This window comes from Parambassis ranga, chromosome 18, assembly GCF_900634625.1.
Source record: "Parambassis ranga chromosome 18, fParRan2.1, whole genome shotgun sequence".
Lineage (NCBI taxonomy): Eukaryota > Metazoa > Chordata > Actinopteri > Ambassidae > Parambassis > Parambassis ranga.
This window is the reverse complement of record NC_041038.1, coordinates 1198186-1224378: the sequence shown is the minus strand read 5'-3', so window position 1 is coordinate 1224378 and position 26193 is coordinate 1198186. Positions and strand designations below refer to the sequence as shown.

Genomic DNA, 26193 nt, shown 5'->3' with positions numbered 1-26193 from the left:
TAAACTAAATAAAATCCTGTTTGGACAACTGCTTAAAAAGAATGAGGGCATGCAAAACAGGTGTAGGACTAAGAGTAAGGGTAAGAGGGGTAATGGGATTGGCTGTTGAACTCATCCAACACTATCACACTCACCACACAACAGTGGTGATGATGTCATCACAGCTGAGACACTGTCTTTAACAAAGAAGGAATCTCTGTGCTGTAAAACCAATGGGAGGAGCATCTGTAGAAAAATAAAGGTGCTAAAAATGGACCGTCCCAGCTTGTTTTAACATAACAAACTGGGGGTTGTGCTTTCTATCCAGACAGCTAAATGAAATTGGTGAGTCTGGCATGCTAGGGCTTATAAGGAATTTCCCACTTAAAACTTGCAGAGTGATAATTTAATTCAAACTGATGCAGCTGCTTGGAGGAACTGTCAGGGTTTGTGGATGAGGTGGACACAGTTGCAGAGAGCAGAGCAGTTTCAAAATTAAAAGCAGTCTTTTATTTAACGCCAGGAGGGCAAAAGGCAAAAAGTAACAAACTAAAAATCACACTAATAGTGGCAAAACTGGGTGAGGCAAGAACAAAACACTTAACTAGGAGACAGGATCAAAAACATGACAAAACCTGGATCACGTGGCGTAGCGTAGCATGGCATGACAAAAACCAGGACGAGACCAAAACACAATCCCCTTGGGTGACGACGAGACAAACTGGCAGAGAGTGCAGGGAAGACAAAGACTAAATACACAGGGACCAGGGAAGACAACGAGACACAGGTGACACACATGAGGGCAGGGCTGGTAATCAACAAGGAGGGAAAACACAGGAAGCAAAACTCACGACAATACACAGGGAGGACAGGGCTACCAAAGTAAAACAGGAAACACAAGACAAGACTAGACAACTAAACAAAGACCCAGATCTACAGGAAAAATAACTATAACTAAACACAGATTAAACTAAAAACCCAAAACAAGTAATCAAAACCATAAACAAACACCAGATCGTGACAGGAACAGTGAAATGTATTCAAAAAACCTCTAGAAACCTCGCTTTAACCTTTAGAATGAAAATTACCTGGATGAGTGAGAATCTTCCTTAACACAAATCAGTAAAATTTCTGTTCCATTTATGTTATTATATTATTGCACTACTGAGCCAGGGTTGAAGGTTTGGCAGTCTCTGAATAAAACGGATGAACTGCAATTACTCATCATTTTTACAGATAGCATCCTCAACCTCGTTGCTGTGATTCATTAATATTATTGCCTAATATTAGTTCAAACCCACCCAACTTAGCACCCAGTGTTGTTGGATGTGTGCAACTATTAACATCCCATCATTCTGTCAAGAGAACAAAGACAGAAGTTTTATTTAAAAAAAATATATAATTTTTTTTTAACAAATAAAACTTCCTTTCCTTTAGTCAAACTGGAATGACACCTTTACTGCTCTGAAATTGCAAGTTTAATCAGCAATAACAGTCTAGAGGACAATTTGACATAAAAAGCATTTGTCCAAGGACACATCCCTGTGGTTATATCAGATAGTTAGCAGATCATTTGAAATACCTGAAACCATTGTTTTAGATGTGATTCACAGTAGCTATAGGTTTCAGTTGCTCTGATGGCATTTTTACCCTCTGAGAAAAAAACCCTTTGGAGCAGAATGACCCCTGCAGCCGTTGGTGCCTCTTGGAAGTCTATGCACGTCCTTTTAATAGCTACACACGCGCAGGAGAGGGAGGGCTGCGGTGATGCCGAGCCGCTCCAGTGACTCCAGTACGGACTGACGTAGGGAACTGGGAGGGGCGGGACTTGTGGTTCGTGTCTCCAGTAGATCTTCGACAGAGCCGATCTGTCTTTCTTGCATTCATCAACGGACCTGTGCAGCTCGTGCATCAGCCGTGATACTGTCATCCATCCTGTCTCCGCCGACCGCCGACACCAAGGACACTACCGCCGGCCATCACCCGCGGTAAGCCCAGCAGAGCGGCTGTCGGTTAGACAACAGACGCCTCAGCTTTTTCCTATAGGTGGTCTTAAAAATGACCAGCGTGTAACATCCCTGTGCGGACTGCGGAGCGCGTAGGGTGCTGGGGCCCGCTGGGTTCATTGTGACGCATCGGACTGAATGGTATTGTTTGATTTTAATCGCGGACGCTATTATGTAATGTTTGTCCCCAGTGTGTTTTAGTCTTCTCAGTGACCTTGTCAGATTATTTCCATCTTCTTTGCTCGCTTGTTACGGTGCTAGCAGCAATGACGACTCACGGCACAGCTGAATGGAGCTTAAACCTTCATTTTTTTGCCGTCCTTCGTCTTATCACATTTTAAAAATTAAACACGGGGTCGTTCTGACAGACTGTTTTTTTCCAACGCAAACTATTCCCATTATCTCAATAACGAGCTTTTCTTTTATAAATAGTCTATGTGTGTCTCGTTTTTTTACACAAAACAGTTATGTATTATCAGGCTTTTCTAGCTGAGCTACTTCTTTATTTCAAGTTTGCATGCAGATAATACAGAATTTCTGCAAAAAGCATATATATCTTGGCAATGTCTCTCAACACCTAAAATAGCACCAAATAATTCCAAACATTTAGCCTGACATCACTGTCATCATGGAGCCTCTTTAAAACCCCTATAACAGCTAATGAGCTCTTTCTGCACATACAGTATTCCATACAATATGCAAATAGGAGGACAGAGATCATTTTTGTGTGGCTCTTTATTACAATTACTCATAATGATAGTGATCCCCTGTTCTGATGGCCATTAAGGGTAAATATGCTGTAATTCAACATTTGACTATAAAGAAGCTCAAAAACAAAATAGATAAGAATAATTATTTCCAGTAAGGAACAGAAATGGACTGTAACATCCATCCGTACATTTTCTTCTCCTTATCAGGGGTCGGGTCGTGGGGGTTGCAGCCTACACTGTCCTTCGTCATTTGGCTACATTTTTAGGGACATCTGCTGTTCTCTCTCACGCTACAGCTCCTGTCCCACCTCATTTTGTATCTGTTTCTCTCCGCTCAGGGTCAGCATCTCTCTCTAAACTCTGTTACTGTTTTACCATTGTCAAAAAAAAAAAGACTGATATAGCCGCCTGCTGATGTCATGGGCCACAGAAAATTGGTATCAGTATGTAAGGTCATATGTCCCTTATGAAACCATTGTTTACAGGACATAAGGGAGAAAAAGATGCTTTAGGTGCTTTAGATATACTTTTAAGATACAATATAGTATGGTTAGTCAAATAATGTCCTCGTGGCTAGTTGCCAAGTTGTTTTTGGAAAACATTAAATGATTAAACACTGACCTTATCATTTTCTCTTTTCGACATAACATTACCATTTCTGTGATAATATCAATGTCACCCATGGTTATCAAAATACGTCTGCTGTGTGTGAGGGAGCTGAGTGGAAATACTGTAGTTTTTCAGTACATAAAGATAATATCTGCAATATAATCTGCAGAGTAAAAACTGTAACCAGCAAAATATGCTAAATGATAGGAACATGCCATTGTTTAGATAGATACATGAAATAAAGAGCAACATTATGGTTGTATTTCAGTGCTGTTTAATTTCAGCCTATAGAGTTTCAGTTATGTAATGTCTGTATATTCAGATGTAGTCCTATGGGAAGTAAACCTACAGGATGCAGATCTCAGGGTTTTATTGCAGCTAACCTGACATGAGGGTTTGATTGCGTCTTATCCTCCCAGAACTTCCCAGTTTTGGATTGTGTTGTATTGTTCACTGGAATTTTCCGTTCCATCAGTTCCACTAACAGCCCATAAGGGGCACACTGAGTAGAAAACAAGGTCATCTGTGTAACATGTATCTCTATTGATAGCACCCAGTGCCATCCTAGATAAAGCAAGACAAAAATCTATGACTCACAGAGGCTGTAACACTCATTACACTTCAAACCAAATTGAAAAAATGGACTTTTCTATTCATAGATCTGTACCATTAGCAGAACCAGATAGCAGTGTTGGGAGGAGTGAGCAGAACCAAACAACCCTACTACACCAACATTATGTTTGCTTATCATCTGTAGTCCCCTAAGGAGTACACTGTTACCCTCAGGTCTAGTTAACTGGGACAACAAAACAACTCTTGGCAGGTGAAGCTGAGGATGCAGAACACAGATCAGATGTTTGGATCATTCTTAGTTCAGTTAAAGACAGTGCTGACAGTACTGTAAATAATAAAGAAGAAGTAGCTCAGTCTATGTGATGATGCAAACCTATAGCATTTTTTTCTGCATTATATACTCATGCAATGTCCAGATGTGTTTCAGCATCTTATACTTTGTCCATAGTTCATGTATGAAAATATACTAAAATGACACATTATTTATCGATATTAACTGAAAACATGGCAGGGGGATTTTTAGATACAATTACATGGTATTTAGATGTGATCATAGCCATCTTACCTGCTGTTGCCTTTCATCCAATGTGTTATTCAGGTCATGATGGCAGGAAATGCAACAGCCAAAGAAAGTGTGATTCCACCTCTGTAGGCAAAAGAGGAATAATAGCTGCACTGGCAACATGTAACCTAATATTAACTCATTACAGCCTGAAGCTAAAATGCTCTATAAAATAAATAAAAATAACCACTCAACAAAAACAAGTCAAAGCTTCTTTTTGTTTCATAGTATGTGGTTTTTAGTATCATTAACTCCAACTATTAAAGGTAATGAATGAAATGAATGACTCAATTGTGCTGATATATTTGCACAGCCTGCCCTACTAGAGACATGCATAATTTTACATACATATACTGTAGAACCATTCAAATGCATGATTTTCTAATGCATGCTGTGGACTTATTATGTGATTAATGAAAGGTAATGCTGAAGCTTTCAACATGTGCTGGAGATGTGGAGATATCAAGCACCTGGCAATAATGCACACAAGGTATTAATAGTATAGCAGCAGTAGGACAACCTACCATACACTCTCATTCAGACACTGTAAAGTGCCTAGAGAATTTTGATTGTTAAAGATACAAAATTTAAATACCATTTACAGTTTACAACTTGATCTAAATATATGATGTTAGCTTAACTGTATTGAAAAAGCTGACACTTGTTGTTGGCAACAGCTAAAGCAAGTATGGCAGTTTTTAGCATGTAGATGGACAGTACGCTCAGTAGATATACAGTACGCTTCAGCCTAGGATGAGACGAAGAGAAGAAGAGGTGAAGTTAACCCTGACCAGCCTACACCTCAGCCCTAACAATTTCTCAATGATAAAATCAGATCAGACACATTTTACCTTAGCTTCTCTTCGAGCCAATTTGTGAAGTCAAGTCCTGTATAAAAGTCATTAAGCTGATAGAAAACATTCATGCAAGATCATGCAACAGATTTACAGTGTGTGTTGCCTGTGGTTCTTCAAAAGAATAGGAGACTCATGCAAAATGTATATACAGGAGCTATATCCTGTTACTTCTCCAGTAACCCAATCACTTATATCTTAGTGCTCCTGATTTTGTAATGGGTATTTTGTAATAGAGCTTCAAGGTCAGGGAGTCAGCTACACTCAAAGAAAATGACTCATTGGATAAACTCAAATAAACTGTGGTTTTCCATCCAATAAATGTTTGTAGCCACAACTTAAAACAACTACATTTATACATTATAATGTATTTTAGTTTGTCCAACATGATTCATCAACCTAGAGAGTGCTCAGCCATCTTCGAGAGTGGCAGGGGTGTCACAGCAAATACATTTTATGTTACACCTTCCAAACATATTTGAGTATTCTTAAAATTAATATGTTTTCATAATAACAATTAATGTGTCACCTTAAAGAGGGGCTTGAAACATAGGTACTGTAATACATTAGTACAGATGAAATATTCCTGAGGCCGAAGATGTTTAGTCGTCAAATGCATTTTATTTAACATGGATTAAGCATTCATCGTCCACAGTTGCAAGGCATTCTGAAAAATATTCTCTCACATGATTTGACTACGCATGAGGGAGTGATGGTGCATTTGGCGGACCATCTGGGCTTGAGATAACCACTACCCCTTCAACCCGAATGGAAGTAGGACACACTGCAGTGCATGTGTGTGCAGAATGGAGGGATGGGACCAGGGAGGAGTTTTTGGGATAGGGCCAAACTGGAGGATTTTTTTTTCATCATCACCACAAATGTCAAGCTTGTTTTCGAGAAAATTGGATAAAATAATATAACAAGATATTTGGATTTTGCATTAGTGATAATAATTTAATCATCAATTCAATCAATATGTGGCAGCTCTAAACTACAATAATCATGTGGAAATTCTACTTACTTAAAAGCAACATGAAGAACTTTAGGGCACTTGTGGGCAACAAACAAGCAGTGTATAAATATGGTAATTTACATGCAAATTACATTTACTATTTTACAGGTTAAAATAGAAATATAAAAAAAAATACATCTCCTCAGGTGTCCATTTACGCAGATGCCCACAGGCCTACCTAACTGTATGGCAGAATTCAGAATCTCTAGGCTGATATTACAGAAGGACTCCCTTTTCAAAATACCACGTTAATATTCACCAAACAGAGCATTTGACGTATGGCTATAGTCAAACTATTAATAAGCTAACCATCAGTACAACTGGCTTGGTCACACACAGGATGTGGACTGAGATTCAGGGTATGCATCATCACATCCTTTGTGGTAGTCCCTGTTGTGCTTAGACAGACTGACAGGCCCACAAGGTGACAACAATATCAGCCAGTTATCCATCAATTAAACCAAAACTATACACAAGAACAGACTGAAAGCTTAAAAAGACACGATGATTAGTGCAGGCTTCACTTGTGAAAAAGGGGTTTTTATCACTGTGGCAACCATCTTCCCTCCACATCGCACTACCATTACATAAAGGATCCTTCTTCTGCTAGTAGGCTGCATTGATACCTGTCTGTTGTCATGTATGCTCTTATGGCTGCTGGAAGGAGAGAGAGAGGATCAGACGTGATCTGATGTCTTTTGACAGTTTGGTATTTGGAATTGAAAGAGTGGAGGCATTACTGTATTAATCATGGAAGGGAGCACACATAAACAGCCTGTCCAAAGCACCAGGCTCATGATGGCATGAGGGTTGTTTTGGCCTGCTGTGAACAGTCAATCTGACCAGGGTTAATAAGGCAGCCATAAGGAGTGGTCCAACTTCAGGTCAGCATTTGTGATGATGTTTGCATGTTACATTTTACATTCATGTTTTTTTGTGGCAAGATTAATGCTACAGAAAAAAGGTGCCCAATCACTCAACTACACAACAGCCATATATACAGTCATGTGAAGTTGTCCCCATCATAAAGTAAAGTAGCCATGGTAGCGGCAGCAGGAAGGGAATCCAGACCCAGTTTTCACACAGTGAATGGGTACTTCAGGGCTCTGGCACATAATGGCTCTGTATTTTGATGCTACTCCAGGGGGCGCTGTTCTGTCTGACACTTTGATATGATGGAACATCATAGCAAAGCAATCAATGAAACCTGTTATCATGTACAGGGTTAAGTGAATTTCATTTGGATGCATATTTATAGTAGATTTATGAATTGTGTCGCATAAAGGGGTCTTGGTGAAGTCAAACAACTGTGCGCTTTGCTGGTATCACTGCAGCTGCAGTATAGCCAAGACACATCATTGTGGCTAAAATTATGTAATATTGTCATTAAACTGCTGCAATGCACTTGTAAAGTGATGGATCCTTATCTTGAATGGGTGTCACTGTCGGCTTGTGTTGGATGTGCACAAAAATGCTTAGAGAGTCTCAAAACACACAGCTGCATATTAATATGACATGTTTTGTTGCCTGGGTTAGTTGATTGTCAGTATGACACAGTTTTTAGTTTAGGCTGAGAAACATTAACACTGTACATATGTGTGGTTTGCAGCAATGTTCTATGGCAACATTTTATCCTGGCGACTGGGATGCAAATGTCATGTGATGAGCATGTGTTAACATTTGACTGACATATGTGCTTCAGAAAGGAAGAGAAATGCCTCAAATTTTCAGAACTAAACGGAATTTGATTTGACATATGCACACACACACAAAGTGTGTTGTACTGCCCTTGGAGGTTAATGACTGTATAGGTGCTGCAGTGCAGAAAACAAGAGAGGGGACAGAAGGGAGGGGAAGATTTAGGAGAGGAGGAGTAACAGAAGGAGGGGGATGGTAGGGAGGTTTGGGAAGAAGGGAGGAGGAGGGGCTGGGATTCAGAGGAGGCAGAAGGAGATGAGGTCAGGTCTAGAATAGAGAGCAGCAAAGAAGAGGTCAAGAGGAGACTATGAAGGGTGTGATTTATTGGCCTCGCTGATGAAATCAAAAAGTGTTTGGTGAGTCTGCACGTGTACAAGTGTGATGCGTTGCCTCTCTCGCTCTCCATCCCTGAAGAAAACCATCATTTCTGCTGTCCACTCACCTCTGTCCTCCCTCCACCATCATATTTATCACCCCCGCAGCAGTCTCTGGGGTATAATGACACATGTAATCCCCAACCATCCCCCACACTCATCTTCTCCTCACGGCACTCATCTGTTTTACAGCAGGGGCAGTTTGGGCCACGAACCTTCACTCTGAAGGAGAAATCCTGATTGAATGTTTTTACATTGGGCTGGTGCAAAGCCATGACTCAGGACAAAGAACACTGCAGCACTGTAGTCAAATGCTTCAAAAACAAACAAAACCAACAAAGTCCTCTTACCCAGTAACGGCTCTCATTTACTGATAGCCAGTGAGTCACTGTGTCATTACTGACATGTAAGATTTGTTAACCTATGTTATCTTTTCATTCACTTACATGTCTAACACATTGACTAAAAAATCAGAGAAACAAAAATGACTCGAAGGCTATGATTAAATGTTTCTTATTAACATGGCATGTTTGTGTTTAACCTTGTTATATTGTTCGCAGTTTTGCAGAAGACGAATATGAGCTTCAACACATTCAATTTTATTTATATAGCGCATTTTACAATAAAAATTGTGCTTTGGGGCTTTACAGAGACCCAGAGCCTGAACCCCCTTAAGAGCAACAGTGGCAAGGAACAACTTCCTTTTAACAGGAAGAAACCTTAAACAGGACCCGGCTCATAAGGAGAACCTTCCTGCTGACAGTCGGCCAGGTAGAGGAGGAGAAGAAGCGATAGACAGGACAGAGAGGATGAAGGAGAGAGAGGAACAAACATGCACATTTATCATACATTACATAGAACAAATATGACAGGTTACTATAATTGGAATGCTGAAAAACTATGTATTGTGTTTTAGCTGATATGTTGTTCAACTTAATTACACTAGCACTACATAGAAGAACAACATAGGCAGGTGTAGACAGCAGACACTGGGTTTGTCAGAGAGCCGGATGCCGTTTAGCATGATGATCTGGAGAGAGACCTGAAGAAGGATACAGAGAGAGAGAGCGAGAGAGAGAGAGAGAGAGTGAGAGAGAGAGAGAAAACTACCAGGAAGACTGGACACACAGTGACGTAAAATAATAAACCATAGGTCGGCCTGATGAGAAAAGAGGAGGGAAGAGGAGGTGGGGGGGACTGTGGATCATGTTTGTGTTTGTGTCCCAGTGTAGGCCTGTTCTTTGTATAAGAAAATTGACAAGATGTTTATACAAGAAACAGGAAGCACAGTATGGCCACAAATAGTGAGAGTAAGTTTTGGAAAACAAACTTCTTGTAGTCAACAGTTCCATTAATGGTGTACAGCTTCTCTGTGAAACACTGAGCTAAACTATGGTAGAATCAAGAATCTCTATTATCATGCATAACACAATGGAATTTTGTCTGGTAGCTCTTGGCTCAGAAGAGGCAATAAATACAAAAAATAGAATAATAAGAGGTATATTTGTAAAGTCCAGCAGGATGTTATAAAGTGCAGTGTAGTGCATGTCACAGTCTTTAGCACAGGGTGTGGATGTGTGTCTGTAGGGATCCGGTGTGAGTGTCTATAGGGGCGAGGTGTGTGTATGTGTGAGCAGGGGGAGTGATTGACTTCACAGCTTAGGGGAAAAAGCATGTGTCTGCTTGTATGAGTCTTGATGTTTCTATACCTTTTCCTGGAAGGAAGAGGCACAGTCCCAAGTGGATGGGGTAAGCAGCAATATGTCTACCTTCCCCTGGATCCAGTCAGCATATAGTGAGTCCTGATCTGGAAGAGAAATTCCTATCATCCCCTGAGCCATACACAGCACCCGGGTCAAGTCTTTTCTGTCCTGTGCAGTACCACACTGTCGCTGCGCTGATACAGAGGATGACTTCCTACTGTGGCTCTGTAGAAGTTTACAAGCAGCTAAGTGGAGAGTCCAGCATGTTTCAGAAGTGTCCAGAGACCAGGTCAGGTCAGACGTGATGTGGATGCCCAGGAACTTGATGTTCTCCACTCGCTCCACAGCCTCTCCTTGTGTGAGGAGAGGAGTGTGTTCCGTCTTTCTGGACCTCCTGAAGTCCACACCGACCTCCTTGGTCTTGCTGATGTTCAGAACAAGGTTATTATGTGAACACCATGTTATCAGGTGCTGGATGCTCTGTAATGAGCATAATCATTTTCTCATATGAGACCCTCCACAGTGGTGTCGAACACAAACTTCACAACCGTGTTTGTGGAGTGGATGGCAGACCCATCCTGACTGAAGAGGATTGGACTGAGCACACAACCCTGTGTGTGTACCTGTGTTCAGGATCAGTGCGGATGATGTTCAGCTCCCAATTCTCGCCACTTGAGGCCTGTTGCTGAGAATGTCCCTGATCCAGAAGCACACTGGTGTATAGCTAGTCCCAGGTTGTGAAGCTCCAGTACAAACTTGTCTGGAATTACAGTGTTAAAAGCAACAAATCACATTCTGACATAAGTTTTAGGATGCTCTGTGTGAGTCAGGGCTGAAGTGCTAGTGAGACTGCTAGTGGTGGTACTGGTCCAGACCAGCAGGGATGACATCCTTGATGTACTTTATCCTCTCAAAGCACTTTATGATTACTGGGGTCAGAACAACTGGTTGTTAATCACTGAGGCTGGTGACAGCAGATTTCAATACAATTACATACATTACATACAATTGATAAATAAAACAGTAATAATACATGTTCAAATTTTGGGATTATACAGTAACATGATCCTCCGCACCACTGTGAAAATTTTAAGAGTTTTACTGTATACAGTAACTGTTTATCCATGTGTGGTATTTGATGTATTTCACCCTGTGACCCTGCACTGCAGGAAAAAGCAGGTTCGGATGATGGATGGATATATATATGCTGGGTGAAATATATCAAATAGCACACATATGGATAAACTGTCAATAATAACCTGTAACCATGTATTCTTCTACTTTTGTAATGTTTTAGTTATTTATCTACACAGGAATTAGACACTGTGTGGAAACTAGGGGGGCATGTTTTAATCATGTGACACTCGAGGCAACACTGCAGGCATACTGGAGGCAGAGTCCTTCAGCTATGCCTCCATAGGCTGACCTCACTACCTGGCCACCACATGGATCAAACTGACTGGGAGTCACAATAACCTGACCCATAAAGAGTGGGTTTACAGTGCTGGTCTGTCATCACTTCTCAACTGATGAACATCTTCAAGGAACTCTATGAGTCCAGTTGCTTTGCATAAAGCTCTTGAATGAAAGGAAACTAATGAAATGAAAGATCTCTATGGCTGAGAACCTTCATGGACATACCTCTACAAGCACTGATTTGTCTTTGCCTGCATCTTCTACAATAGATTCATTTAACAACTGATGGCTGCATCTCATTGAACCCTTAGCAGAACAACTGGAGTACTAGGGTCTGAACTGGCCGAGTCTAACTGGACACATGGAATAAAGTATTTTTTCCACTTTGAAGAATGAAATAAGAAGGACTTCCTACAGGACTGTCTTTGCGATTGAAGACCTTAATATACTCCAAGTCCACTGTCGTAGACCGTGAAGGTTACAGCAAGAGTTTTGATAAGGGATGATCTGGTCTGTGGAAGACTTCCTCCTCGCCTCATCATATTGGTTGTGCTACCAATAAACCAGGAGTCAATATAAACATTAAAAGGTTTCTCTTCAGCAAACAGTCAAGTTCAGTTTGCCAGTTTGCATTAAATCCTTGGATGTGATGGGCCACAACAGATCCCGCTTCATGCATACCAGGGAAAAGAAGGACACATTTGTCAACCACATTCGAAGGAGCTATCATAATGAGAAAGATGACTTGGGCTTGCTCGTTGTGCCTTCAATGTGGCACTGAAACTTTTATAAAACCTTTGTACTAATCTGACCAGAAAAAGGGCTGTCTGGCAGCAGACAGAGAGGACAGGTAAGTAAACGTTATAGCTCCCTGTTTAGTATCTTGTGTTTGGGCTGAGCTTCTTGTAGCTGCTAGTGCTAGCTCCATCCTTATTATACGTGGTCAGCTGTAGTTGGTCCCTACTGTTTCTGGTTGGTAGTTTCAACTCATTGACTTTTCGACAAGGACAACAACATAAAACATAAAATCAAAACACAGGATCTTGTGCATCAGTTAAAGTTGTTCTATTGTCACAGTTGCATTCTGCAGCACCAACATCACATAATACTGACCCCAATGGAAATGGCTCAGCCCACACACAACTCAAAATCCCTGTCAGTCAATAATCAGTAATCTGCCTTGACACAACACAGATTCAAAGGTTCAGGGCTTTTAATAAAAAGAACGATGTTTACCCTTAAAAATGGGTATATGGGATAAAAAAAACACAGTCTTGATTGTGTTATTACTTAATTAATTAATTACTTAGTAATTAATAGTAAGTAAGTAAAAATAGTAAAACGCTAATTTGGAGATTGCAGTCTAGAAGAAACCATCTGCTGCCTCTGGTAAACCTATACTATCCTATTCTGAATTATGCAAACTGCCACAGATGATGCAATATTTATGACCAATGTTATACAGACGGCAGTCTTAAACCATTAAGCACATGTGGAAGTGCTTCAATGAGTGCTTGGGGAAAGTCATGTGTTAATTAGTGGGATGATGATGCATTGTCTGATGCTGGTGGAAGGACTCTAGTATTCTTGGCAAGGTAAGAGCAGCATGAATAATCTGCATTTTTCTGTTTCTTTGTACTAACTTATTACTTATTACAAATATTATATAAATAATTCAGACCATAATATGTGGCTTTATTTATTTCTAGGGTGACCAGTTACCACCCAGGGGACTCCTGTGTTTTGTTCTTCAAGAATGGGCCCAACCTAGAAACACTGCAACGTAACTGAAGAAAGAGCTGTGCATGAAAGAATAGTGCAATAAGATAGATTGTGATTTGCAATGTGGAAACTAATTTGAATACGATTTGAATACAAAATGATAGTTTGGATAAAATTCTACCTACTGCAACTGTCAACATTATATCTGTGTCCATTCTGATCAGTCTGTTAGACTGTTAGAGGGCATCTGAATGGTCAACTGTGCTGCTAACATGGAGCTCAAAATATCAAAACAAAAATAATCAAAATAAAGAAAAAATTACAAGATAAAAAAAGGTGTACAGCCAAGAATCTGTAACTGTGTGTGTATGTGCGTGTGTGTGTGTTCTGATTGCCAATCATCAGTTCAGCTCCACTCTAGATGTAATGCTGGGAACACATTGTCGAATATAGTAAGTGGTCATTATTTTTGGCTAAAACGTGTGTACTCAGTGCTGATGCAATTTCAACACACTGTCCCTGACATCACAGGATACCTTTCTATACCCCCCACCACCACCGCTGTTGCTAGCAACTTAAAAATAGATACATTGTGTAAATATAACTATTTTATTTTTATAAATATAACTGTTGTTTCCCCTTTCATGTAAACGCACTGACTGATTTGGGCACTAGGACCGTTCTTATCTATTCTTTTCTGCAAAGGAGCCAGATCACAGAGGAGGAAGTGCAAGAAGAACAAACACAAGAAGAAGAAATCATTCTTTGTAGAGATTTTAAATGGCAATAGTGTCAAGATCAAACAACCCTGGGAAAATGGACGTCTTTGAAAACTTTAGGTTTAATTAGATAGGCTTTAAACTACAGTAACTACTGTTAGACTGGGCTACACTGTGCTGTGCAGGAAACCTTTCTGCACTCTCGAACCCCCTTGGTGCAGACTAATCGATGCTGATAGCCATATTATGCTCATGCTATTACAGTTTCCAAACATTTATTCTTTGATTGTATTGTAGATCAAATACAATAAGATACAAAAAAACAGGCTTTCAGAAAAAGAGATCACTTACTAAAAAAAACATAGAGGCAGTGTAATGTTTGAACATGAAACATTACCTCGTCTGTCACTGTTTGTTGCTCTTGCTGTTTTACTGTATTTCTGTCTCTCGCATAATTAATCTGACTACAGTTAGTCATCAGCCCACACACACACTTCCCAAAATCTGACAGCTAATAACATGGGCAGGGAAGTGACTGTGACAATCCCTAGCATGTGGTTTCACACTATAAAAAGTACTAGTAGTAGAACTTGCACCAATTTATTTTTTAAAATAGCTATGGTTCCACTAAGTCCATGGGTCTACTATGCATTCACTGTATTCATTTTATACATTTGTAATGCTGCATGTACCTGGGAGGTCTGTTTTAAGGAATTGCACCTGTCAAAACCAAATATCTCAGCAACGTTACAACTGTGAGTAATAGAAACAACTCCTAACCATTACTAATGTATTACCAAATTTCTTTTGTAATTTCTGTATTAGAAAATCAACACATTCTATTCTACATAGATGTTTTCATAGTGTACATTGTTTTGGAACTTAAATGGGATTCACGTACACTGCATATTTTATTCAGGCACTGAGCATGTGTGTGCTCATATTCAACATATGTTTGGTTTTGGGTGGACTGTGTTGGCAAACTGTGACTTTGTGTCTAAATGAGAATTTAGGATTTTTTTCATTATTTTGTTATTATTTTCTGTCTAATGAGACAACCATTACCGGTAATTCCAAGAGTTACCAATAATGATCATAGTCATATAATGTTTGTATCTGGATTAATCCACATTCAGATGTTTATCCTCATATTTTTTGTTTCAATTACATATATACAACAGTGTGTGACACCTGAGCAACACTTAATTGTCTTTAAAGCAGTTGCTGTATTTTCAAAGTTTGTTGATAAGCTTTTTAACTACTTACTATTTTAGAAGATGGTAAGTTGATCATATCTTACAGATAACCCTTCAGGGTTCATTGATCTTTTGAGAAAGATTGATCAATGTACATTATGTAGCCCAAGACAAATGTTGCGTAGAAACAGCCAGTTTTTCAGGTGATACATTGCCAAGTTTTCTTATTTTTATGACGACAAGCACAGAGTGATTATCAACAGATTTACCAACTAATCATTTTCTGGTGCCTGTGTGTCAATGGTTTGTTTCATGTATAGGCCGGGCAGCGTGGGAAAAATGGAGCCTGCAATGGTGCTACAGACTGATATGCTAATATATTTGCATCAACATGGAGCCTACAGGCATGAAGCACTGGAGCCAAGGATCTACCCAGGAGACATGAATGATTTTGGTGTCCATGCTTTCATCACTTGACCAGCAGGATAATCTACTGAAGACATGGTGTGTTTCTTTGGGTTTTGTACTCTTCGGTCGCTCAAAAGACTTGTGGCCTGTCAATTCTGTGTCTGAGTGTGGAAAGACAAAATAGACAGCTGGCAGCGTGCTCCAAATGAAAAGTTAGTTTGGGTATTTATCAGAGACAAAATGGCACCATTGCCACACAATTGACACAATAGATGCACATCTTGTAAAACTACTTCCTGAGGTTTTCTTGAACATTTTGAGAAATTGAGCATTGCCAAAAGTCAGCAGAAAATTGCTCATTTCTGTGCATCCTTTGGATCATTTCTTGCCTCCACATCTCCAAAACTCTCATGTGGTGAAAGGACATTATTAAATTCCCTGACACCCCCCCCCCCCCCCCCAATCTACAGTGAGCACACTGGCACTTGCTCACGGTTGCATAATCAATAGCAGTTTAGCAGTCTTTGCAAATGTTCCAAATTTAATTTTGTCTGGAGTACACTGCCAGCCAAAGAAAGGAAGCAGCAAGAGCATGAAGAATGAATCAGTGAGTGTGTGAGAGGGAGACAGAAACACAAAAACAAATCAGCATCACTCTGAATGGCAGGACCAGACTACCCAGCCAAGCCTGACAGCTCATCTCAAAGCATCAAAGCATGATGGAAAAATACCAGTGTCCACAGTGTGTCTGTGTGTGTGTCTGCTATGGCCAGACAGTGTTTTCACTGCAAATGCCCTTACAGCTGACATAGCTCATTGATAGATTATTGGGACATGTCTAGCATTTCTGTGTTAGCCTCTAAAAACCAATAATTTCCATATGAGACTAATGGGGCACCCTCCAGTCCCCTCTCCTAATGGCATTCAAACAGTACATACACAGACTAGCAGAAAATACAAAAATGTAAAGAACTGAGGAATGTCATACTTGTTATACAGACATGTGTGTATGTTGATTGGTGGGGTTTGGCCTTTTAATGTTTTTTTGTCACAGATGAAGCACTGAACATTTCTGTGTAGGCCAGTATCCATGTGAAAAGTGTCACACAGATTTCACACAATGTCCTTTTCACATTTACTCCTATTTGAATCTTGTTCAGATATAAGAATTCGACAACTCTTGTTAATAATTATACCTGCAGTCTTTGGTTGGCTACCTTGGCATTCGGTACCTCAGTCCAGTTTTTTTTTCTCCTGACCATACAGTCTGTTCATTTGACAGCTTCTCCTGTAACCACTAGCTAGCTCTGTCTTTTTAATCCTAGTCGTCGTGGCCAACCCTAGCCCTGTATCCTTCATGCTAACATTTTAGTAATTCCAGTAAAAACAAAACAAAACAACAAACCAAATCAAACAAAAAAACATTACAAAGACAATAGCAAAACAAAAAAAGACAGATATCAAGTCTAGTTTTGGCTCCTCATAAACTACCATTCTGACAGTCAATTTAAAATACACTAGACATTAGAAAGGCTTGTGCAAGTGGCATGTAACCACCTTTTGTGGCTTGTGAAGACATCTCATTACGAGTTTAAGCACTGTGTTAGATGGTGTAAGACCAGTGGATGAAGTGTGGGTCCACTTTGTGAGGTCTCACACTCATTCGTGTTTCACTGTGTAGTAGTGTTCAAAGAGGGAACACTAGGTCCCTCTTTTTTAGGTCTAAGTATTTATTGTTTTCACCTTTTGGACTTTTTTTAGGATGGCACAGATGAGCTGTGTTGTGGAAATGTCATGTTGTGAATGATGATTGTGTTCAAGGCTTCAAATCACACAGTCCTCGTGCATTGGTGTGTGGGTTGTAGAGTTTATGGGGCTTAGGATTAAAAGGCTGACAGCACTGAGTGATGGTCACTAAGACAATGGAGTGAAAATGATTGCAATGTATTCAATGCAATGATTGCAATGTCACATGGTTGACATAGCTCCTTTTAACACAGAAGCCACTTTGCTCTTAATTGCTCTATAATCCTTAAGCCCCTGGAATTTGCCCAGCTCTGTACCTCTTGCATTGGGTTCTTCACTGACTAGGCCACGCCCCTGAATTGATGGCTTTATTTGTGTAAGGAATAGGGAGAGGGGGAGGGATGAAGGGTCGAGGGGAAGTGGGATGAAGGGATGAGGGTTAAAGACATGAATGATAGTAGAGAGTGTGGAGAAGAGGAGGTGTGCCTAACTGTGGAACCCAGGAGGAGAGACTGGGTGGGGGTATGTCTCTGTAGCTTGACCCCCTGGTGTTCCTGTAGGAAGGATGTCAGAAGAAAAGAGAGAAGCAAAACAAAGGGGGTTTGGGGGTGTGTGTGTGTGGGGGGGGGGGGCTTTGTCAAATGGAGTAGGAGGAGCAGATGCACCTTTATAGGTAATCATGTAATCAGGCATAGGGGAGTGTAGTGATGTGTGGCCTTGTTCCTGAACCCAAGTTAAAAGCTTCATTTAATGTGGAGCTTTTTTTAGCCACTTATCTTTCAAAACAGAACAGACAACCCGTGCTGCCTGTACCTTGTAAGTTCTTCAGTTTTCCAGTGGAGCACTTTGAACCTTGGCTTCTCCTTGAAGGTGTCATATGGGTGTACCCATGTATACATTGCATTTGGTTCAGGACATTGACCTTGATCATCACTTAACCCAAGAAAATTTTGGAATTCTCGCTTCTTGTCTTGGAGCTTTTGAACCTTTAATAGTTCAAGTTTGACATGTTCTTGACTTTGGCTCCTGACACCACAAGTGGGGATGACTGACAAAACAATAAACAGGCTTGTTTGAACTACCAGCTACTGTAGCCTATGCTCATTTAGCTTCAATAAGCAGCACGCACTCAGTTGTCTCTGACTCAGGAGCCTGGTCAGCTCTTCATTCTTTAAGAAATCGAGTGAACCTGTGAGGACCTCTACTCTGGTGATTTAGGATGGATGAAAAGCATTCTTGCTATCAATTACGGTATCATAGATACAGTGTCCTGTGATTGGTCATTTACTCATATTACTTCTATGAGCTTCTAAATGGACTGACATGTGTGTCCATATAGCTTTGTAGGGTGTAATGCCAAGCTCTGTAGAAAGGGAGATCATCCTTTGGATGGCTGTCTTTTTTTCCTTATCATTTTTTTTGGTTTATTTTGGCTTCTTGGCACTTCTATGTTGTTTAATGTAGTAGTTTTACAGAAAATTAGGACCCTCAGAAGCTTCACTTTGCTACTTTAATTATCTCTTGTTTTGGATAATTTGCTGTCTCCTGGCCATTATTATGGTGCTGACATCTCTTTAATTTCACACATAGGTAGGGCTGGGCATTAACGTGTTGATGCCATTTTTAATCTTTATTTATTTATTTATTTTGTTTTGACAACATGACACACTACGCATTATAACCAAAAACTTCACGGATACAGCTACTGGTGTACGACACCCATTCCAGGCTTGAATGAGATCAGTCCAACGAGCCCAATATTGCAAGTTGCATCGGAAATCCCTAATCATGCGGTACATTCACATTACAAGCGACATTCAAGTCAGATGTTTTTCATGTTCGTAATTACGTGCGTTACTTGCGTCTGACATGCATTTGACTCCAACGTGAATACCACTGTCTTCTGAAACTGCACACACCTGCGCCACCAACAACAGGAAATGTCCTATATGTGGTCTTTAACATTAACAACAGATTTACGTTTCTGTACAGACCTTAAAACAAAAATCACACTTGGCACCTGTGGTGGCACTGAAGTGTTATTTACAGTGGCTGTATCTGTGAAAATGCGAATGCTTCACATGTGACATATGGTTCTGTGAAAAAATATAAAACTAAAAACTAAACTCTCAGTAAATAAATATAGAAACTACAAGATTCGGTTAAATTAAAACGCACACACAATCCCACCAAAACAAAATCTTCAGTGGAAATAGTTGACAAAAATTTAGTAGAGAATGACACATTCTATAGCTGATGTACCAAGAAGCATTAAAAGAATTGGTTAGTAGATGCTGTAAAATGCAAATAGAAACAGTTTACTACATAAAATATGCAAATGTGCAAAAGCTACTGATAGCTACTAACATGTAACACCCAGCCCTACCTATATCTTATTGTTTATCATATACTTTATTGTATTTTATTATATTGTAAGTTTTCTTTTGTATGACTTCTTGTGTTGTACACATTCTTACTTTGGAAGACATTTATTTACTTTACTTTTGACCGCTGTGTATTGCATTGTGTGTTAAACCATTGTATGCTGACTGACCTAATTAAATGAAAAAGTCATAAGAGCAGCTACTTGTTTTTGTTTTCTGTAGTGCAGAGTCCTAACAAATTGTACCTGTGCACTCTGTGGATGATATTTGGTGGTAGTTTGTTTGTGGAATACCACTAAGTCATTGCTGTCTATAACAACAAGTGATTTTACTTACTCCAATGATCCATACATTGTGGATGAATTATGTATTATGGTCAATTTTTGTCATGTTTTCAGGTCACTGGCTTGTATTTTTCATACTTTTTATCTTGTCTAATTAAGTCTGTGAATTCTTTAGCCAAGCAATGGAGAAATACCAGTGTTTGTAGTATGGACTGGGTATCAGAGAGTATTAGTGTATGGATTAAGGGGGTGAGGATGTGGATTTACAGGATTTATTGGAAAAGACAAAGGGATCAAAATAGGTGCCAGTATTCTACCTCTGTCTGTTGTCATTTTCTGTGTCTGTCTTTCACTCTTAAACCTGTCTCATCTGATATTTGCGCTCTTGGGTTGTTTACTTGTGCCTTGTTTTTTTTACCCATTCTCTTTTCTCTCTTACTGATCCCAGTAACTCTAATTCAGCTATCTGGCACTTACCGGTATCTCTCCTGGTAGCCACAATACTCGCTGGATCTTGACTGTGTTTGCCTAGATTTTACCTAGACAGTAGTATAAGTGGTTGAGTGGGTGATGATGTTTGGTTACCTGTGACATGCACTGTGGTGATTCTGGGTAGAATGGTACCTGTCAGAATCTTCTGTATTTGGAAAACCTTAAGAAAATGGCTAAATCCATTGAAACGGCCTGAAAAAAATTCATTATACTATAATCTCTCCTTCACATTCTATCTCATCAGTTGTTTCAAGATGAAGATTGATACCAGCCTGACTATGCCCCAGCTCCCAGAGGCCCTGTCCCAGGCAGGCCTTCAGTTTGCTGTGGCCACTGAGGAGGACTTTGACGAAATCATGGCAATGAGCCAGGACATCTATGGAGGACTTGACTATCTTCCCACTAGATATGCCAGCTGGCTGCAGGAGTCTAACCGCACAGTTATACTGGCCCGCAAACAGGGGAAAGTGGTGAGTTCAGTTATTACCCTTTGATAATTATTATTATGATTTAAGAAAAGAAACTTTGTCAGAAAATAAAGGGAAGTCAGGAAGTTAATGTCTATGATTTCCTCAATGTGTCCACCATGTAAATTTTGAAGTATTGCACATTCTACGTACGTAAATTCATTTGGAGATGAGCAATGATCTGTAAAATATGGACATTATCCATTCCTTCTTGAGGTGAAAGGCTAAAAGCATACTGATGAGTTGTGCTCTATTTATCCACAACATACTTCTCCAAGGCAAATTGCTAAAGACCTCAATGGTAGTACTCCTACTATAATAGCTATAGCTAATAGTTCATTTACAGTCTTTTAGTCAGGCAAAGACTGCAGAAATCTACTGTATGTCTAGCTCTGTTTATCATTTGATTCTGGCCAAAGGCCCACAGTGAGAAAGCACAAACCTGTCCTCTTGTATTCCATGTGATCATCACTTGTGGTTGAACCCCAACATGAAAGAAGTGATTGACCTCCTTCTTGTCCTCAGAGTAGAAGTTGCTGACTTCAGTCAGATCTTCCATTTTTAAATCACTCTCTGTGAACACAGATGAAAATGATGTTCTGACAACTTGTAACTTACTCATCTGCCACCATGACTCACAAGATGTGATGATGGAGAGATCGATGTAGAAGGCTCAAGCTCCAGTTGACATGTTCTTGTTTCCCAAATATTCACAATGTCTCTGGTGTTTTACTTTGTCTCATATAAAAAGTGGTACTGAGCTATAAGACAATGTCACTTTGATGGGCTGTCATGTTTTGTCCTCTCTCTGTTGTGCCTGGTAGATCGCTCTGGAGTCTGTGTGTGTGATTGATGGTGGAGACACAATGCTGGTGGAGGGTCTCCGTGTTGCACCTCAGGAGAGGGGAAAGGGTGTAGCAGGGGTTCTGCTGCGCTTTTGCTCCGAGTTGGTCAAATCTAAGTACCCAGAAGTGAAAGTCAGTCGCCTGACTCGTGACGATCAGCTTGGACCTAAGGACTTCCAGAAGTATCGCATCATAACTAAGCAGGTACAGGCACTCAAAGTAGACTAATACTGCTTTCTTTGTATTGGTCTGTGCTGTTAGTCTGTGTGTTTACTGTTGTATGTCTGGCTTGTTTAGGGTATTCTGCTGGTGCGCTTTAGAGCTGAGGAACTGAAGGACCGCCTGTCTGAACTTGGTCTTAGTGGAGACATGCAATGTCCTTTGTCCTCCAATTCTCCACCAGTGCGTCTTGACCATACAGCCATCCACCGGCTTTATCTCACAACTGACCTGATGCAAGGGGTCCTCCCCAATGCCACTATTATTCAAGACTGGCAGCCATTCAAGCTATTGCCTAGTAACATGACCATCCTTCTGAAGAAGGACATTGACTGGATGGTGGATGATGTGGCCAGTCCCTCTGTGGCGAGCCTCTGTACCTTCCCTTTCAGGGTGCCCATTGGAGATGATTGGTAAGTGACATTTATATATTAATTTGACAAAGCAATTATTGCAGAGGCAACTACATCTCCTAAGAAACCGTGAATAGCATCTTTTGATTGAACCAAAATTAAGCACTTCTATTTACAAAGTCTAAAGATTTGGACGAAATACACATACAAGTATTGATTATTGTTGCTAATGTATGCATGGAATGTTATTTGAAACGACTCTTGCTCTTGACTCTTGTTTATGGTCCTGAGCTCTTTGTCTCAATGTTAGGTTGATGGCTTATGCAAAAGAACTGCTTGCTACTTACTGCTGCAAAACTGTAAATGAATAACTACAGTTAATTTATCAGCAATAGGTAAATGCAGTATATAGGTTACAGCTAGCTGGCTATGCTCAGCTTGCTGGCTCACTATATTGTCATTATAAGTATAATACGGGTGGACTTATACCTGGTATAAGGTGGGCGGTGGCATTAAACACCCATTTGTGGTAGATACATGACATGCAACATGCTGAGCATGTGTGCTACATAACATAACATGTTTCTGATTTTTATGTTTGGAACCTTTTAAAATACTCTTTTCTCTAATTCCATACATTCTTTATAAAGATAACTAATCTCCTGTATTTACTAGGTATTACCTGAACATTGATATGTTCGGTAAAGACCTGAACCTGGCTCGGCAGCAGTTCCTGTGCCACCTGCAGCGCCACACTGCCACCTTGAAGGGTTACGTGATGTGCCAGATCTTCCTGGACCCCCCACTTTGGAAGCCCATGGCTGATTTCTGCAACAACACTTTGGGTGTGGAGCTGGTGAAGGAGTACACCGAGCAGTGCGTGGTGGAGTCGGATGTTGTCTAGTTAGAGAAAGTGGATGGAGAAGAAGAAGATGAGGGGGCATAAAAGGAATGAAGACAACGGTCCTGACAACAAGAGATAAATACAATCCATTTACACTTAACAGAAAACAAAACACTGCACTGAGGAGATAGAAAACAAGCAAACAAAACTGTCTAAGAATGCAGTTTATTCTATATAACAGTACATTTGGTGGGAACATAAAATCACATAATGATATTGATAACAATTAGTCTGTGACAAATTGTTTATTTATGCAGATTCTAATATTCAGTAGTTTTCATTCATTCATTAAGGCCATAGCTTGGTGTAGAGGACTGGCACTAAAAACATAACTACCTCTAGCAGAGGCTGTGAAATGAATTAGTGCAAAACAAAATAATAAAATACACAAAGTAAAATGAACACAAAGTATAGTCACACAATTAATAACAGAACGTAAGCATTAGCTTATGTGATATTCTGATATTAGAACCAGTCCCTGCTAGAAAGGTGTAATACGAGTGCAGAGCTTACAGTGATGCAGCCTAAACAACACACACACACACATCACACAAATGCATTTCTTTGAAGAAAAAACATCTTAGTACCCTTAGACCTTCTTAACCCTTTCAATTCAGTTTCTCTTTCTGTAAATATTGAACTTCTTATTATGTACAAATGCTGAGTTGGGTCACTAAATCAGCACAACTCTGAAGGCACTTTAACTTTAACTGCATAGACAGGCTGAGTCAATGTTATACTGAAAAAGGATTAGGTCAGGATCAAACAGAGGTGATTTACATCCTGTCAATCTGATGACGGGTGCGTCGTTACAACCATTATATCAGCAACATACACATTGAAAAGATCATGCTCAGACAAATATTGTCTGGCAATTGATCCTTTGTTATGATCATGTCTTTCATGTCTTTTTTCTGTTTTTACCTAAAATGCTGCATTAAAATAATAACTTCTTAAGTGTAAGTGAAATTTAGGCTTAGTTTTGTAGACTTCTAGCATAATGTAATGCAAAACACTGATGCTTCAAAGCGACTGTAGGTTATTGGCTTCATCTAATGCAGGCAGAAGTATAACAAAAGTGTCTGAATTAACATAATGCTACATAGTGTATTTTGAGAACTAGATTTCCCTCTGCAACAATAGTGCATAAGACCAGTGTTAAGTGATGGTTCAGCCATGTTAAATCAAATATTTTATAGTCCAAACATGATCAAAGGATTGTGGCCAATTCAAGACTACCCAGCTGGCAGCTGTCCATAAAAATCAAACACAGATCCAAGTGTCACAGGTCCTTCTCATGCTTCCAAAATAGCTCCTTGTCACAGACTATCCATGTGTGCAGTGCTCAGATGGAGACCTTTTTTGGTGTTTTCCTGTTGGAAAGAGCTGTGAGGCAGTGGACAGGATGAATCATGTAGATAATCCTCTCACTTTTTTTTTTCATCTCACACCATCATCAGGTATATTTCATCAAACCAATAACTGCAAAACATTCCCATCAACCTTGGTGGTATTTTTTGCTAACTGACAAATGTTACTACTAAACATTGTCATGTTAACTGCCATCATAATAAGCTTACATTTGCCAAGGCACTGGATTCTCTCATGATTCTATGTGCTGGCAGCCAATCATCTGTTCAGTTTTAAAGCAGCAGCAGTCAGTTTCCTAAACAAGTGACTCTGATGCATAACAGCAGGTTAATTAATAGCATGTCAGAGTGGGGATATTAGCACACAGAGAATGTACAGCCTCAACAGAGCTGCTAGTTTCACTAGCCGTTGCATAAGCACAATAGCGGACACCAGTGTTTCCCTCACAATTAACTTCTACTTGTGGCTGAAAACAAAGTGTTCTTATGTGTGTGTGAAAAGAGGCACACCCATCTATCTGAAATGAATAATGAAATATACAGGCTGCTGTCTTTATTTGTTAGCAGAATTATTTAAAAATTAAAGGTGCATTTCACACTAAATACAAACTGTTGCCCATAGAGTTGGAATAATTTTGTTTTGAGACACATTCCACTTTTTATTCTTGTTTTCTATACATGCAATAATTAATAATATTATCACAGTCATTTGATGAGAAGAAGTAATATATTTATTCCAACATTATAGGGAACAGTGTACAATGTTATGTAGTGTTGTTAGTAACTTTTTGTCATATTGCCTGTGTTATTTATGAGTTACCCAATAGGGGTGGTTCAGTAAACCAAAACAACTCAAGTATCATCAATATAGCCACCACTAAAGATGAAATTGTTAAATACATAGACCAATTTGTAATATATTTTTTCTAAAATGATATTTTAGAAGACAGACACACAATATAATTATCATCAATAGATGAAATGTACACTAAATCCTGCATTGATTTATTGCATAAATGGATCATTATATAGGCTGTGGTGGCCATTAATACATGAGTGAAGTGTCTGTGTGGGAAACAGTGGTCAATGTTTGTTGCCATATAGACAGTAACAACATGCCACAAAGGTTTCATAGCAGGCCAAAAATGTTCTTTTGATTGCTGATTATCTCCCCCCTTTGAGGGCATCTACACTCTTTATAGTTGCTCGTGCTCCCTTTTAATGACAATTTATTACCACAAGATGATGTTTTAGGAAACACACTTTGGATTCCAGAGAACTTTGATGCTTTGACCGGTTTTTATCTTGACTAGGATATGCAGTATTCAAAGTGTGGGGACCTATTCTTTTTTTAAAGAAAGATATACATTTGATTATTGGAACAGCTCCTATTTTTTTTATTAACATTTAGAGTGGTCACTATATTCCATGAAATTCCAGCGAACATAGCAGAAAAGGAGGTCAACTGTTCTTTAACCTTTAACCAAAGACAGTTTAAACTGATGCCCTTTTATTTGCTGCCAGGAGTAAACAACAAAAGGAGAAATGGACAGTGTCATATATTTATTAGTTTTTTTTGTAATCA

The 26193-nt window shown here is 39.6% G+C and overlaps 1 protein-coding gene across 1 annotated transcript; it reads left to right on the top strand.

The window, feature by feature from the left end:
* Window positions 1-1837: 1837 nt before the first annotated feature.
* nat16 (N-acetyltransferase 16) lies at window positions 1838-24060 on the top strand. The gene is made up of 5 exons (XM_028429515.1): window positions 1838-1967; window positions 20695-20920; window positions 21742-21966; window positions 22060-22394; window positions 23010-24060. Exons 2-5 carry the CDS (start codon window positions 20705-20707, stop codon window positions 23236-23238), a joined length of 1005 nt encoding a protein of 334 aa, XP_028285316.1. The 5' UTR covers window positions 1838-1967; window positions 20695-20704; the 3' UTR covers window positions 23239-24060.
* The last annotated feature ends 2133 nt before the right edge of the window (window positions 24061-26193 follow it).

Coding starts and splice junctions, on each gene's coding strand:
- nat16 (XM_028429515.1), top strand. CDS start 20,705: ATGAAGATTGATACCAGCCTGACTATGCCCCAGCTCCCAGAGGCCCTG. Junction 20,921..21,741: donor CCCGCAAACAGGGGAAAGTG/GTGAGTTCAGTT, acceptor TGTGCCTGGTAG/ATCGCTCTGGAGTCTGTGTG. Junction 21,967..22,059: donor ATCGCATCATAACTAAGCAG/GTACAGGCACTC, acceptor TGGCTTGTTTAG/GGTATTCTGCTGGTGCGCTT.